The following is a 17,169-nucleotide window of genomic DNA, read 5'->3' on the forward strand; positions in this document are numbered from 1 at the left end:
GAGACTATATAGTCTAAGAAAGAAGTGTTCTGGCTCTGAACCAAAAAAGGGGCGACCCCATGCTGGCTGTGATTGACAGTTCGTTCTGGCAGATCACTTCTGACACAGAGCAAGGCAGTGATTTAATAATTATTAAAGCACGAGAGCATGCTTTCCTTAACAAAGAACATCTTTATGTGATGCTAAAATTTGCAGAACATGGAAAAATGATAAACCGAAGACGGTTGGAAAGTTACAAGAAACAGAAAAGATCCGAAACAACCAATGCAATCGGATATTAATGTGATAATATTTGGCCATTTAATGTGATTGACCTGATTTAGGTATACACACTGTTGATCAGAAATCTCTAATGTGCAATGTAGAAAGACGAAGATTGTTCACGTACAGAAAGGACTTTCTGGATCTCCTTTTTAGTTTTGAAAGCAACCATATTTGGCATGATCTCTGTCTTTTACACAAATTTTATGAGCTGTCTGCACATACTGTTCTCTCTTGTTTTCTTAGAAGAGAACTCTTTCTAATCACACTGAGCTTGTGTGGTCATCTTCAGGGCTGTCGTCTGGAGGCGGGACAAATGCAGAAAACGGTTGCCCTGTGCCATATGAATTCAAACAGAAACACCTGACTGCAGACAATCATTCCGCTGCCTAATTAACTGGATCCCTGGAGATAAAAAAGCAGAACAACTCCATTAATTATGAAACATGACCTCGGAATTCCCTCGGCAAAAACTATGAAGCCTAAATGGAGAGCGGCAGAAAATGTGAGGAAATCCAGACAACACTAATGTTTTAGAGAGACATACTTGACTTACTAAGTTCTGAAGCAAAGGTTCTGAGTCACGACAGGGTATTAATAAGCATAATCAAAAAGTAATTTGATATGATCACAACAGGATTATAAACTCTATGGTTTATTATGGTTAATCAGTTATCCAACTCAAAGTTTACTGGTGTCTCCACCTTTTTTGATGTGATTTGCAGCTAAAGAAATATTAAATGATCATGTCAAAAATCCCAATTACTGATCTCTTGTTTATTAAAAAAATATTGTTTACGGATGGACAGACGGACGGACGAATGCATGTACGCACAGATGGATGGACGCACAGATGGATGTATGGATTTACAATACTTAAATGAGTGTGTAGTCTTCTGACAATGTAGAAGTGGACATATACTGGAGTTTCTTCAATCATAACAGATTCATGAGGGATTCAGAGCTTGTAGTTTTTTGTTGACTAGTTCAAAAAGCAACGACTTCAACTTCACAACCCAGGCTGACAGGGATTTTTTGAGAACGGGTGGAGACGTGAGGCTTGTCTCATAGGTCTGGATAAAAGTCAAAATCCCATTAAAGGAAATCCATTGTCCATCCCCACACCAGGGAAGACTTAAAAACAAGCTAGTCATTGATTCAAATACCAGTCAAAAGAAAACTGTGTGAGTCAGAGCTATTGTACATATTGACAGGGACCAGGCAATTCACCATGGAGAGAAATCCCAAAACATTGGAATCAACACGGAATAATGAGAGCAATTTAAAAACCTCCATGAGACTCCAAGAGGCTCAGAGATTTCAAATGAGTCGAGTTATTAGGAAAACTCTCAAAGGTCTCAGAGACTAACAACTGTTGTTACAAAATTATCTCTTGGATATGTAAACCACAGTATCTCACAGGGGACGGGTCAAGTGTACGCCAATGTCTTCACTCCTATTAGCTAATTTGCATATTCTCATCTTAACTGATGGACACGGCCACGTCCCATCATCAACAGCCACTGTTGCTCATTTCATTATAGCTTCTGGTCGTTTTATCACTAATATCTGTCTGCAAATGTGCCTTCAAAAAAATCATTACTATTTGTATTTATATACCTTTATAATTTCATTTTAATTGTAGTTCAAGTTTATATTATTTTTTATATTGGCTTACTTTTATTTCAGTTTCAGTCATTTTAGTTCTTCATCATAAACTATAATTCTGTTAGTTTCCAAGGCATCATTTATATTTTTAATATGCCATTAATGCCATTCAAAAACAACAAAACAAAAGGTCTGTGTTTCTGATGAGTTGTTTCCCTGTAGCTTCACACATACAAAAACCAGGATGTGAACAGAAGAAGAAAAAAAAAAAGTGTCTGCAGAAAGGGATAACACTTATAACAGGGACGGAAATCTGGATCACACAGACAGAACTGCCTACGGATACAAGTCAAGCTGTCAAGCTCACACAAACAGATTTCCTGCGACACATACAGAAAAGATCACATATGATTCATTATTAAACAATCCCTTTCGAAATTTACCTAAATATCAACTGCTCATACAGATCAATTCCCTGACAGAGTTAATGATCATTTGATAGCAACATAAATTAAGCACTTGGTTCTTTGAAAGGCCGCTAATGGTGTTTCATTCCAAACAACACACAATATTGACATCATCAAAGTGTTTCCTCCACAATATACAGACTTGGAGCAGATGAGTCATAGCACGGTATTTAATGTGATGAAAGTATATCTGGCTCGGTATCTAAAACATAAAACAAGTCAAACACAGAGTAATTAAAGGTCTCTAAGGTGGGCCGTGCATGTGTTCCTGTAAATGGAGAGCACTTCTATTGAGTTTTTAATGAAGCAAGCAAAACAATAAATAATATTAATATATATGTGCAAATATTATATGTATACATATGTATATATGTATATATATGTGTGTGTGTGTGTGTGAGAGTGGACTGGTAATCCCTACGTTATGGGGACAAAATGTCCCCACAAAGATGGCAATATCCGAAATCCTCATCCTTGTGCCGTGAGGAAAACATCTTATAAATCAGACTAAGTGATGTTTTTTGAAATTGTAAAAATGCAGAATGTCTCCTTAGTTGGGTAGGTTTAGGGGCAGGGGCAGTGTAGGGGGATAGAATATACGGTATGTACGGTATAAAAACCATTACGCCTATGAAAAGTCCTCATAAAACGTGAAAACCCAACATGTGTGTGTGTGTGTGTGTGTGTGTGTGTGTGTGTGTGATACACCGCGTATATATTATATAAACAAAAACTTTTATTTGGGATGTGATTGAACATTTGACAGCAGTACAACAATAAATAATATTAATATTATATAAATAAGAGAATAAGATTAAAAAAACAAATAGTAAGAATTTTAAGTTCTTAAGAAGAATAGTAGTTGTAGTAATAAATAATAACAATTTAATATATGTATAAATTAATATTTATTCCTATTTAATATCAACACTTCAATACTTTAATATCTTATTCATTGAACTCAATCTTGCAAAAACTGCTTGTGCCGACCCAACACTTCATCACAACTAGAGGTGTAATGGTTCGGTATTTTCATTTGTGTGTGAATTTGTCTGTTCAAAGGCAAGCCTTGAAAGAGAACTCAATATTTGCGCACTGCCTGAGACGCAGCTTTCCGAGTTAGCGCCTCGGATGAGTGCACACACACAAATCTTCTCACAATGCAAGTTCTCTTTCGCGTCTTCTTCTTGAATATTTAAATTGGTAAGGCTAAAAAGAGTTTAGTTTATATGTTAGCCTAAGTCTGTCGGTCTGTTTTATGCGTTGTTATTGTAAACAAACCATATTATAGATGTGTCGCCAGATTTAAGATGAACCAAGTGCGTGCCGAACCGTGGGTGGAGAACGCCACGGTTCAATATTTTACAGAGAACCGTTTCACCCCTAATCACAACCTCTCCATTCAACTAGATTCGTCAACATAAGTCCTTACAGGGCAGCCAGGAATCTTGGGAGTTGTGATTGATGATCAGTTAAGCTTCACAGACCATATTGCTACAACAACCCATTTGCCTTATACAACATTAGGACGATTAGACCCTTCCATTCGGTGCACGCTACACAACTCCTTGTCCAAGCTCTTGTTCAATCCAGACTGGACTATTGCAATGCTCTCTTGGCAGGCCTTCCAGCATGTAATGTCGAGCCTCTGCGGCAGCAAGAGTGGTCTTTAACAAGCCGAAGAGAGCAGACGTCAATCCGAGCAGCTGAGTCTTTAGCCATTTTCAAAAAACAGCTAAAGGCACATATTTTTGTCAACACCTGACCCATTAATATTAGCACTTGTTCCATTCCATTTCTCTATTTATTTACTCCAAAAAAAAAAAGTGCTAAGTGCACTTTGCTAGACTAACTGGGACTTGACAGCACTATGACAGCGAGACAAACTGAAAAAACATGAAGGCAACAACATTCTTGTTGTCTTGGTTCTTTTTAAGGGGGTCATGAACTGAGAAAAACAACTTTCCTGAGCTTTTGAGATACAAGATGTCTTCATAATATAAGAATATCCTGTACGTTTCAGAACTGAAAACGTACTTGTTAGTCCAAAAACAGCTTTTATTGTAACCAAGCCCAGAGAACGACTCATTGTGGAATGAGCCTAAAGTAAATCAGTGAAAGACCGCCTCTGCAGAAGATGATCATTGCAACTTTGGCCCCGCCCACTGGCGTGTTAGTGAGATGACGAGGAGAGTGAAACAGAATGGACTACAAATAACATTACCTTCCAAAGGATTCGAATGCTAAGAATGTGATTATTCTCAACAATGTGAATGTCTCAGTGGAGCATTATTTATTTGTATTCGGTACATTTCACTGTGGATTCTTGGATAAGTCAGTCACAATTTCAGTGCAGACTTTGCAAACAGACTTTTACTATATGAACTCGATACGATAGTAATGCCACAACATGTAAGTAACCGTGTTAATTCTAATGCCTGATCTGAGACCAGTGATTTCTGATATCTAATAATTCATGTACAGTCAGATGTTCTTTGTATGTGTGTCAGTAAATCAAACCAGTGAATAAACACTTAACTTCACATCGTTTCTCTAAGTAGGATGAAAATAGTCTGTAATTAAACTGTGATTAAATTATATATAGAAAGTGATCAAACGCTCCCTTTGCAATCGCTGGAGCTGTCAATCAAACAGAGCGAGCTTATCAGTGTCTGAGTTCTGGACCCGCACCAAAACTCCTGTAATAACCAATTCATCTCTTATTTACATTGTGTTTGCACTGTTAGCAGAAATCGAGTTGCAATGACGAGATCACTGCATTCATGCGCTCAACATGTCTGTGATCGGCTACAATGCTCATCACTGCAACCTTTCATGCCACAATCTAAATATAATGCTATAATCAACACTTTTCACGATTAGTTAACCTTGAGAGCTGCAATTGTAAAAACGTGCTTAAAGTTTTCGAAACATGTAATACTTAGCTATTTCATATGCAAAGACAATCACAGCAGTGGGCGTTTACACTGAAGTCTCACAGCAGCCAATCACAGCAGTGGGCGTTTACACTGAAGTCTCACAGCAGCCAATCACAGCAGTGGGCGTTTACACTGAAGTCTCACAGCGGCCAATCACAGCAGTGGGCGTTTACACTGAAGTCTCACAGCAGCCAATCACAGCAGTGGGCGTTTACACTGAAGTCTCACAGCGGCCAATCACAGCAGTGGGCGTTTACACTGAAGTCTCACAGCAGCTAATCACAGCAGTGGGCGTTTACACTGAAGTCTCACAGCAGCCAATCACAGCAGTGGGCGTTTACACTGAAGTCTCACAGCAGAGCGTTCATATTAGGGGTAGGAAAAATGCGTTTTATTTCAATTTATGACCATTTTTGATGTAAAAATCATACTAACATTATAAGTGCACCACAGGAAACAAAACAATAAAATAATGCAGTTCACGACCCCTTTAAATCAAGAGCTATCAATTATATCAAAATTCAAATTTGACAAACAAAGGGTCATCCAGAGCTTACATCTCAAACTGTGCTCAACTATACATCAACAATTGCTTTGAACTTTGAAACGTGTGGGCTTTGGTATTGGTATTTGAATTGATAAAGCTGGGGCATAGTTTTAAAAGATTAATTTAGTGTTAACATCAAAAAGAAAAATGAGGTGCATTTACCAGAGACGTTGATGGAGGTTCCGGCATCAATCACTCCGCTGTTTGGCCGCACACAGTACCGGCGCGGCGCAGTCGTCTTTACTTTAAAGCACACATTTCTGTCTGTGGGATTAGCAAGCTTTAGGGTGGTGGTCACCACATCTGTAAACGGACCTGCGGGGAGGAAGACAGGACATTCAAAACTCATTGAAATGATACTAGGGTGTTGCTCTGTGGTTGCTAAGGCGTTCAATGCAGTTGCTAGGGTGTGCTGGCTTACTGCAAAAACATCTCAAACTGATCAAGAGCAATATCTGCAGCCAGTCTGCTCCAAGCGCCCACATCGATTTACAACCTTGTAACCGATTTCACCCCACCTAGACATAATGACGCGAGACTAATCACATTAGTGGCACATTACAAAATTAGCGACACATCAAAGGCCAAAAGACCACAGTATTATTCTCAACCCTGGCACTCTGCGGCAAAGAATAAGGGTTATTTTCAGGAAAATGGAACAAACTGAATTTGTTCTGCCAAAGTCTGATCACAGAATCAATTCAATCAACCAATTTAAAATGTCTGTGGTGATGAACAGAGGCTGGATACATGCCTTTCAAAATCTTGAGGTTGGTAAGATTTTTTTTTTCTTCCGTTTTTGACTCAAGTCTCTTATTTTCAACAGGTTTGCATTTTTCCCTGAATAAAACAAATCGCATCCTTCATCTTTTCGAATATTTCACCAGGAAATTAGATGGAATCATTGATATGGGATGTTTTTCTCTGTAAAAAGAAAAATGTAGAAAACCAAATAAAATGTAATAGTACTATAAATACGTTTGTACAAACACTATAAAAAGTTTCTCTTTTAAGCTATTAAAGTCAACATAAAACAGCATAATTTGCAACACATTTTATATCTTTCTACATATTTCCATGTGAAAAATAAAATTAAACGAGACTTAATCCATCAGGGTGAGCACAATATTACATTTTGAAGATTGACGACAAAGATAAACTGATGAAATTCTGCTCAATATTACCATAAATGTGTTGAGAACCAATTTTGATTTCACGTTAGTTCTGTCTCAAACGTCCTTCACTTTGTAATATGGCAGCACCACACATCAAGTATGCAACACCTCATCTAGGTTAATTCTATTAAACCAGTTAAATTATTGAGAGGCTGAGACACTTGTAAACCCATAGGGAGCCTTATGTTGTGTGAGCCTTTATGTTGTGTTTTACAGAGGAAAAGACGCAGGCGAACTAAGTGTCTTGGGCCTTTAAAACCCTACAAGAGAGACAAACATTGCACAAGGCCTAACAATGGACTATTCTGGCCAAAAGCCTTACGCTCCATGTCTTTTCCAATCATACAGTCCTATGGAGAAACTGATAGAATTAGTGCATAAGTAATTGCAAAGCATGAGTCATGTAGAAAGTCATCCTTCTCTGTATTAATTTTTTGGGTAAATGACGTCACCGATCAATACCAAGTGCCTAAAAAAACTATTTATGAAAAAACAGCCCTATATGGAAGGGCTGGGCATGTGGAGTAATTTTGTAATTAAGTAGGCCCTACTCATAAAAAAAAGGTTCATCAAAAAATTATAATACAAATGAAAAATAACAAGTATGAATTACAGTAAATGTATAGTTTCCACAAATTACGGCTTTTGAAATAAGCTGACCTTTTTAATATCAGATTTAAAATAAACAATTAGAAAACCTAGAGCTTAGAATTGCAGTAATGCATACTATACATGAATATTGAGATGCAACAATGTATAAAAGCAATTATTTTCACTAGTGCAACTCGTACTGTTGTGTGAAGAAAATCTTTTGTTGAATTTAGGGCAAGCTAACGCGACAATAACGCATTAACAGTTCAAAAATAAAGTTAAAGCAGGCTCTATTTTCAAATAAAATTAGTGGCACTTAACGTTGCATTTACCTCAGGAAAGATATCCGGTGTTCACATTTTGTTAGTTAGCTATAAAAACACTAGAGAGCAGCTTATTTACTGTTAATTATATATGTATGCTCGAATACATTTGATGACAGTTTATGAAAACTACCTTATGTGCAACTGAGTTGCATACAAACATTTCTGCTTTTATTTGAGATCTGAAAATAAATAGCAGTTGAATGCAATAGTTTGGGCTGTGTTGTTAAATTTAACCTCTAATATTATAGTAATGTACCAAATTAGAGGGTTCTTCTCATCTAGACTGGGTAAACCCAGCCCGATCTGCCGGCGATTTGATTTCGCCCTGCAGCTCAGGCTGGAAATCTGTACATTTTTCTATCCTGCTTCCGTTACAAATTTGTGGGGACCAAATGACAAACCGGTTTATCCATATGGCGCACTATTGGCAGGTTTAACACGGAGACAGATAGGATCTTTGGTCTTATTGGTTGAAGGATTATCCAATTGCGTACAAAGTCATTTGAACTATGCCCGTTGATCACGCCTCTTGTGGTCTGATTGGTTGAAGGACTATCCAATTGCGTACAAAGTCATTTGAACTATGCCTGTCGATCACACCTCTTGTGGTCTGATTGGTTGAAGGACTATCCAATTGTGTACAGAGTCATTTGAAGTATGTCCGTTGATCACACCTCTTGTGCAGTAGAAAATACAGAGCAGACTCCCCAGACCAATGTTCAATCTTAAAAGATTGAGCTTGGCCTGGTGATAGCCAGACAAGTTCTCATCAGTATCGGCAGAGAAATGTAGTATCGGTGCATCTCTAGTCGTGTAGTCTCACTTTAATGCATTTTTTTTTTCTTAAGAAGATCATCAGTTTGACCTCTAGAGTGAGAATGAGCTTCAAGAAGGTCTAGGATATTCTGCAGACACAAAATAGAATCCCTTGAGCACCTTAAAAAAACTCACTGTACACATCATTTAATGTCGAAGAGGTTCTCCTGCCAAACAAGGTACAACGGCGGAAAAGCCTCGAGTGCTTATGCGTGCCTTTTGTATGTCTCAGAAATACCCAACACATCTGTCTGCAGTGATGCAGCGTTCATCTGCATGGAGAGATACTTGGCATCCGCACGCGTGCAGATGTGACTCGTCTGTCCAACTCTGCATTTCAACATCTGCCTCTCGTTTACACCCTGCTTTATAGCCCTAAAACATATTTATTACAGGACCGTTTCATGATCATTATAATAATTCAGTTATCCAAGGTCTGAATCAATGAGCGCTTATATAATTCGCCACGTAGTTCAAGGTATTAGTGATTCTAAACGGATGGAACGGGCCAAAAAGGTGCAGCCCTGCTAAATCAAACAGACGTCACCATATTTTAACAGCTTTGCCCCATTACTACTACAACTGGAGCACCTCAAAATTTCAAACTGCCTTTTATACTTCCCAAAATGACATATAATTATTGGCTGGAGGTACTTCCTGAACTCTACAGACGAGTCTCAGCTTCAGACGCTTTAAATATAAAGTGGCATGCCTGGACGGTTGGGTTATTGTTACCTGAAGTTACCTGCTACTTGAGAACATCACTAACTTTTCAATGAAGGGTATTGTAAGGGGTGGAGTCTGATGCAGGAGGCGTGGTGTAATTTTAAATTTACTTTGGCTATTTTATGGTGTACAACCCTTCTCTGGGGGGGGGGGTATTGTTCATTGCTGGGAAATAAATGCAGTGTACCTCATTTATAAATGTTTGTTCAGCGCTAGCATCAGGAAAATTATTTAAGTGCTTTTCCCCAGAGAAATCTAACAAAATTAAGTGAGGTTAAAATTAAAGCTTATTTAGAAAGAACATAATAAATAAAAGAACCAAAAAAGGGGGGGGGGGGCTTAAAAAAAAGGGGAAAACTATATATTTTCAAAAATAAGTTACTTTGAATACATTTCTTAATCCAATGTAAATATTTTTTTTTCTTATTTTAAGCATAAACCTCACTAAAGGAAGTTCACTGACATTGAAGGTTTATGTCATTTTGCGTCTTAGGAAAATGTCTTCTTTAAAGGATACTGAAAAGCAAAAAAAATACTGAGCAAGATTTCTGCAACACAGCCCATAAGGCTTTGTATATTTTTAATTACTCCTGTGTAGCATATTTATGGTCTGAAAAGAACTCTAAAAATGAATATGAAGTAGACTTAAAAGACTGTCGGAAAACAAAACATTGGGACAATAACATCCGATGACAATTTGACTGTAACTCTGCACTACCCTTTGAATCAGGACACTTTTGGAGAAGCATTTTAAAACTGGCACTGTTCCACAGTGGAACCAACTGAGGCTAATCTTCCTCAATTTTAGTGATTGATTAACAACCAAAATGAAACCTGGAAGAAAATGACATTATTCCCAGCATAGACTTGATTTAATGTCAACAAATGAACATTTATTACCAAGCAACCCTTTAAACAGCAGCACAATTAACCAATAATAGCCCTCACGACCTAGGTGACATCAGTTGAAGAAGTGGTTTCAGAAGGATTGCGCACAAGGACAATATTGCTCAAGCAAGATCACCAAAGGAAAACTCAGCAATAAAAAGGTGCAATGGTTACACACTCATTAGCCTTGAATAGCAATGCTTATCAAAGGTTTGGCTGTTGATAAGCAAAGATCAGGTATGGCTTGTTGTAAAAAACTGTGTCAGGCACTTTGTGAGCTGTTCATGTCAGTGTTTATTCATGAATTAATAATTCATTCATTCATTAATCCCCCCACCCCCCCCAAAAAAACTGCACATTAACATGAAACTAACATTAGACGTAACAGGAACCATTAGATTAAACAGAACAAAGAGAAGTATATTGATGACAAAGTAAATACGTTGGGGAAACCAAATGGCATTGAAATTTAACTCCTACAGCTAAGAGTGTCTAATGCCCGGTTCAGACTACATGATATCAGCCCAATTTTGGCACGATCCGTTTGACGTAGGGTGTCGTGCTGATTTGTAAACTACAATGGGCATCAGGACGCAAGAATCAATAGCTTTATCTCGTATAGTGTGTAATAGTGGACCACAACTGTCGCCGACAGAAAGATTAGCATGTTATATTTTTTTACGGTACTCCACGACAGGTTTCGTCACATCTGTGAAATTGACCAATAGGAGCACAGAAGCTCTTCCATACACAGCTTTCAAACATGCCGAAACAAAAGAGACAATGGTATTGGTGCAGCTAGGTGGAATCATGCAATTGAGAGAAAGTTCGTGGAGCTATGGCAACAACACTCCTGTCTTTATGAGGTTTCCTCAAGGGACTACCACCAGAGTAAAGGTGATTGCTGGAATTAGCATTAACGGTGCGTGTCCACTGGCGCGGAGCAGACAGAGCGTTTTCAATTCATTCCTATGGAAATTGCGCGGTACATTGTGGGATTGACAGCTGACTGGAGAAGCGGACGGGAGCGTCAAAAGGTCGGGGAGTTCTCGACTTTATGCAAATATCAACCGAAAAACGTGGTCGGCAGCCAATCGCTGTGAGGTTCAGGTAGTGATGTCTGTCTTGAGCATTTAAAAATATGCAAGTTGTGCCAGAGTTTATGCTGGATTTGGAGCATAAATCATATTGTTTACACATTGGACACTTTGCAGTTGTTACTAATATTGCAGTTTGGATGCATCATTGTGATTATACTGGCTGAGTTTACAAAAGTTTATCAAATTGACAGAATATCTTTACTTGGGGATTTGGAAACAAAGCTTGCCTGTTTCTAACTGTAATCGTGTGTATCTGTGATGATTATATTGCTTGTGTGTTGAAAAAAAAAACATTGATTAAATGGTTAGTTCAACAAAAAATGAAAATTAGCCCATGATTTACCTTCAAGTCATCCTAGGTGATATATGACATTCTTCATTCAGATGAATATATATATTCGTGTAAAAGAATCGGGACAGGACTCAAGCAGAAATCATGTTCATGGATGCGATTATTAACGTTACTGTAGTGTGAAGCAGAAGCAGGACCGAGTGTTGTGGAGCTGAGCAAGGCCGCTGGAGCGATTAGATTGTTAATAAGAAGGGAACTCACACCTAGCAAGCAGCGGGACTGTTATGATGGCATAGTCGCCGGCGGGACTTTTATTATGCCACAGTCGCCGGTGCCACTTCCGCTTTTCCGGTAACGTAGCTCTGTTTATCATACAAGATACATATGTTGAAAATTATGTTATGACGTTACTCTGCATGTTCGCTCAGCGGCTGCTATGACACTTGTTCACACTGCAGTGAGAGTAAAGCGTTTCTGCAAAATAAAACCGTAAACCGAGCGAACACATATATGACGCAATTGACAGGCGACTCCCTCACACGTCCCGGTTCCTTTGTTAAAATAAAAATTCTCACGATTTACAAATAGTTGGAAACATTTGGGATATTGTAAGTACTCACCTGAACAAAATATATAACACTGGCCTATTGGTTTTTGGATATTTTACTGAAAATGTTTTACATAGTGCACCTTTAATAAAGGCCTTCTGAAGCGAAGCGATGCGTTTGTGTAAGAAAAATACACATATTTAAAACTTTATAATGTAAAATATCTAGCTTCCGCCAGATCGGAAGAAAACATAACTGGTGTGCAGTGTTGTCAGACGTAGCGTAAGCATTTTGAACTGCGAGAGGCGCAACACTTTTTCCTTAAGTTAAATATACGGAATGGTGGAAGGTAGATAATTTATTTTATAAAGTTTTAAATATGGGTGTTAACTTCCTGTGAGTAAGGTCAAAATACTAGCGCGATCATATAAATATATACGTAGATTCCTCATTCGACCGATCCGCGGAGGCACTAATGAGGCATCTATGTATATATCTATGACTACGCCGATATTTTGACCTTATTCGCAAGTTATGGCGGTCTGGAGAGCTGATGACATTCGTCTGATATGAGGTGAAATAATTGCATAAATACTGCTCGGTGCGTTTGTTCTTCTTACACAAACGCATCGCTTTGCTTCAGACGGCCTTTATTAAGCTGTGTGGAGCAGGTATATGATGGATGGATGCACTTTTATGGACTTCAAAAACTAAACAACAATTCACTGCTGTTTTAAAGCTTGGAAGAGCCAGGACTTCTTAAATATAACTCTGATTGTATTTGTCTGAAATAAGAATGTCATATACACCTAGGATGACTTGAGGGTGAGCAAATCATGGGCAAATTTTCATTTTTGGGTGAACTTTAAACACACTGCTACAGACGAACCCCAAACTGGAGGCGTTATAGCATTGCCAGCGACACTGAGCGGAGTTTTGTCGCCCTAGCAGACACGCATCGTAAGGCTGATTTATACTCAACACGTCTGCAAGTTAGCTTGGGTGTGCACCGCAAAAATGACATCATCGCGGCATTGAGTGAGCGTGACCCCGTTTCTCATGCCGGTGTGCACTGCATTTTTGTAACGGTCATGTTTAATAAAAATGGTCAAGAGATCATTGTCTAATTTAGTTCAGTGGTTCCCAACCTTTTTTACTCCAAGGCCCCACTCCTCTCCGAATCAATACTGATAGTCAGTACCAGTCCAATCAGTGCAATACTGATGCAACGAATAGTCTGACATGTTTCTTGTCTACGACACAAGAATTTAGGGGTCAAAGTCAGATAGTCTGACACAGTGACTATCGTAACAGACAGAAATATTGTGTAGTCTGAACCTGCCATAATGTCACCTCACAGGCTGCTGGTGTAAATAAGTATAGGAGAACCACCCTAACTTTTAAAGCACTTACTACACAATGAACCAAATAGTTTGACAACACATTAAATGGGTTTACAAAATGTCCACAGACAATTCACAAGGTGTGTCCTCTGTCCTGACAGTTAACTAAAAATGTAAATATGACGAAGACAGGGTGACTAATGAAGGAATGCCATTTCACTGATATTGCAAGTTGATTTGCCAAAACTTTAAATTTAGAGCATCTTTTAGGAAATGAGTCAGTGTGATATTATTTTGAAATATCACTTCTCAGCAAATAAAGTTTCAGAGGGAGGCAAACTCTTTTGCCCATTCCCAGCAAATGCATGAATTAACTAATATAATGTAGGGGTGTAACGATACCATCATGTCACGATTCGATACATATCACGGTACTGAACTCATGATACGATATTATTGCGATACTCCGAGACAAAAAAGTTAACAAAAAAATTTTAGTGTTACATTAAAATGCTATTACATTGGGGGTGGAAATGAACAGGCGTGGACTTGGTGCTGGTAACACAATGCACAGGACAATGGTCACACCAGAATAAAAATATTCATAATTCTGAAGCTGAAAATACAGAATTATTTTAGACAAATATGCACTCTATCACTGATTAGATATATTTTAAATAAGGTAGGCCACTTTTTACTGGTAACAGAGATATTTGGCATTATCAGGACCCACAAATATCCCCCCACTGCATTCTTATACATTATATTCAACATAATGTAGTAGTTTAACGTAGTACTAACACTAAAGCTCTGTAAACGTAATTTTTTCCCCCTCACAGACAGTAATTTTCATTTTGGGTGAATTATACACACATCCACAATATATATTGTTGCATTTTTGTACTGCGATATATTGTGACACGATATATTGTTACACCCCTAATAAAATGTATAGCTTGAATCTAATACCACTTGCTTTTGATAAAAGTGTCAGCCAAATGCATAATTGTAAATGTAAAGTTGCGCTCATTGCACTTTCATTGAGCTCCTTTAAGGGGTAATCCACCAATGATAATTCTGTCATCATTCACTCACCTTCACACCATTCCAAACCTATAAGACTTTCCTTCTCCTGTGGAACACAAAAGAAGATTTTTTGGGAGAACGTTGGGAACAAAACAATATTGGGGCTTGTTGACATCCACGTATGGACAAAAGAAAGAAACACGAGACATTTACCATTTTTAAACTACATGAAGGTGGGTAAATGATGACAGAATTAAGTGCATGAATAAGGGCGGTCACATGGGAGGTGTTAGTACCTCTGATTCCCCCATCAATGTGATAAAGCATGCCTGTCATGTTCACAAATTATCTGCAAATCAGCCTGAAGGAGTCAAAGTGGACAGACTTACTAAATACACAGCCATTCAGATATCAGTGAAGGCGGTGCTTTAAGTGGTTTCTATCACCAGACCAAGCTCAATTTAAGATTGAACATTGGTCTGGGGAGTCTGCTCTGTATAGTCTTCTGCACAAGAGGCGTGATAAACAAGCATAAATTAAATGACTCCGTATGCAATTGGATAGTCCTTCAACCAATCAGACCACAAGAGGCGTGCTCAACGGACAACGACCCATCACTTCTCTATCCGTCATCGTGATAATCCCTCCAATAGCGCGCCAAGTGGATAAGCCCGTCTGTGATTGGTTCCCGCAAAAGTGTAACAGAAGCAGTAGAAATTAATGTACAGGTTTTCAGACTGAGTTGCACGGCGGAATCAAATCGCCGACATATCAGGCTGGGTTTACCCAGTCTAGATGAAACCATCATTACACCTGCATCGTTTACAGAGGATTCACTGAATAATGACCGAACGTGTGACTTAATAATAGTAGTTGTTAAAGGCACAATATGTAAGATTTTTGGATTAAAATATCCAAAAACCACTAGAACAGTGTAATATATTTTGTTGACCTGTGTACTTACATTATACCAAATGTTTCCAAGAATGTTTAAATCCAGAGCTTTTTTTTAAACCAGGACACGACATCATACCCACATTATTTCGGGTTTTATTTTGTAGAATCCATGGAAACTCCAGAGACGCTTTAATATATTATGTGTTTTATTAGACAAGGGAACAACTGTTTGGAGACATTTATAAACAGAAAACTAATTATCGTATTGTAATACAGCATTTTCTCCATCATACAATGTGTTTTAAAATGAATTGCATGCCATTTAGCAACACAAGCCATCCAGCATTTATGATATTCTAATATCGCTCTAGCTTACTGCAGTGTGTAACGCACATCTCATAGCAGCCGTGGAGCGAACGCACAGAGTAACGTTATAACAATTTTCAACACACTCAAATGCATCTAATATGATAAATCAGCGCTGCGCTATCCCACATACGCATGAGCGAAAGCGGCGACTGTGGCATAATAAAAGTTCCCCCACTGTCGATCTATGTGTCACGCTCATCTCTCATTAGCAATCCCTCGTTCAGCTCCCACAGCACATGGCCCTGCTCTGCTTTATACTACAGTAACGTTAATAATCTCATCCATGAACATGATTTCTGCCCGAGTCCTGCCCCGATTCTTTTACACCGGCTGTAGAGGCGAAGACAACAACTCCCATGATTCCACGTCAAGCTACGCCTTTGTTTTGAATAGACGACCTCTAGCGGCTACATAGCGTGCATTTAAAAAATGTTTTTGAAGCAATTTGAAAAATGAATATATACTTTGTTTTTATTATAGCAATGAAACAGAAGTAGTGAAAGATGATTTAGTAAAAACTAAAACATGCATGGATGAATCATTCACAATAAGATCAATAACAACATGCATTTAGAAAACAGATTTCATTTCATGGTGACTTTAATAAATAGTATGCTAATGTAAACATACAACCAAATATAACAAGTAATTAGTGTTCACAAAACATGAAATGAGAACTGGAATTGTGTAAACATCAAATATATGAACTTACAGTGGACTAAAAGCACCAAAGCTTAAAGGTCTACCAAATGCCAACCAACATAAGTTCGTTCACGACATAATTATTATCAATATATCCATGTCAACTGGACATATTAAATAGCACAGGTGCCAATGACTTCCTGACTGGAAGCAGCATCAAGGTAGGTTGCCAGATTTCGCTTGAGAAATTTGCTGTTCTGTCAAAATAGGCCAAAAATAATCGATTTGCCTGACCAAAGGAAAGTCCAAATAAGCGGCTCAGTCCCTCATGGCTATAATAGGAACTATTTCTCCTTCTGATCAACCGAGCACGAGGAGAAATGAGGGCTCGCCTTTGACAGCTCACTCACAGCGGTCATTCAATCAGAGGAATAATGAATGACAGAGAAATATAACCACATACACACTTTGTATGTAGGCTACACGTTAACAAGCAGCTGTATTGTGGAAATAAGCCTATAATAAAACCCAACCGCCGACTGTATTAAAAAAACGCAACGTCGCTAATAATACGCGGACATGGCAACACCGGTTGAACTGCTTCATAC

The 17,169-nt window shown here is 38.3% G+C and overlaps 1 protein-coding gene across 3 annotated transcripts in view; it reads right to left on the reverse strand.

The window, feature by feature from the left end:
* vapb (VAMP (vesicle-associated membrane protein)-associated protein B and C) overlaps positions 1–17,169 on the reverse strand; it is a 33,703-nt gene that overhangs the window by 15,860 nt on the left and 674 nt on the right. For all 3 annotated transcript variants that reach the window (XM_079840294.1, XM_079840295.1, XM_079840293.1), the window contains one exon: positions 5,985–6,137. In XM_079840294.1, coding sequence (XP_079696420.1) covers positions 5,985–6,137 — 153 coding nt within the window. The remainder of the gene's footprint in view (positions 1–5,984; positions 6,138–17,169) is intronic.

Source organism: Gobio gobio, assembly GCF_949357685.1.
Source record: "Gobio gobio genome assembly, chromosome: 17".
Classification (NCBI taxonomy): Eukaryota; Metazoa; Chordata; class Actinopteri; order Cypriniformes; family Gobionidae; genus Gobio; species Gobio gobio.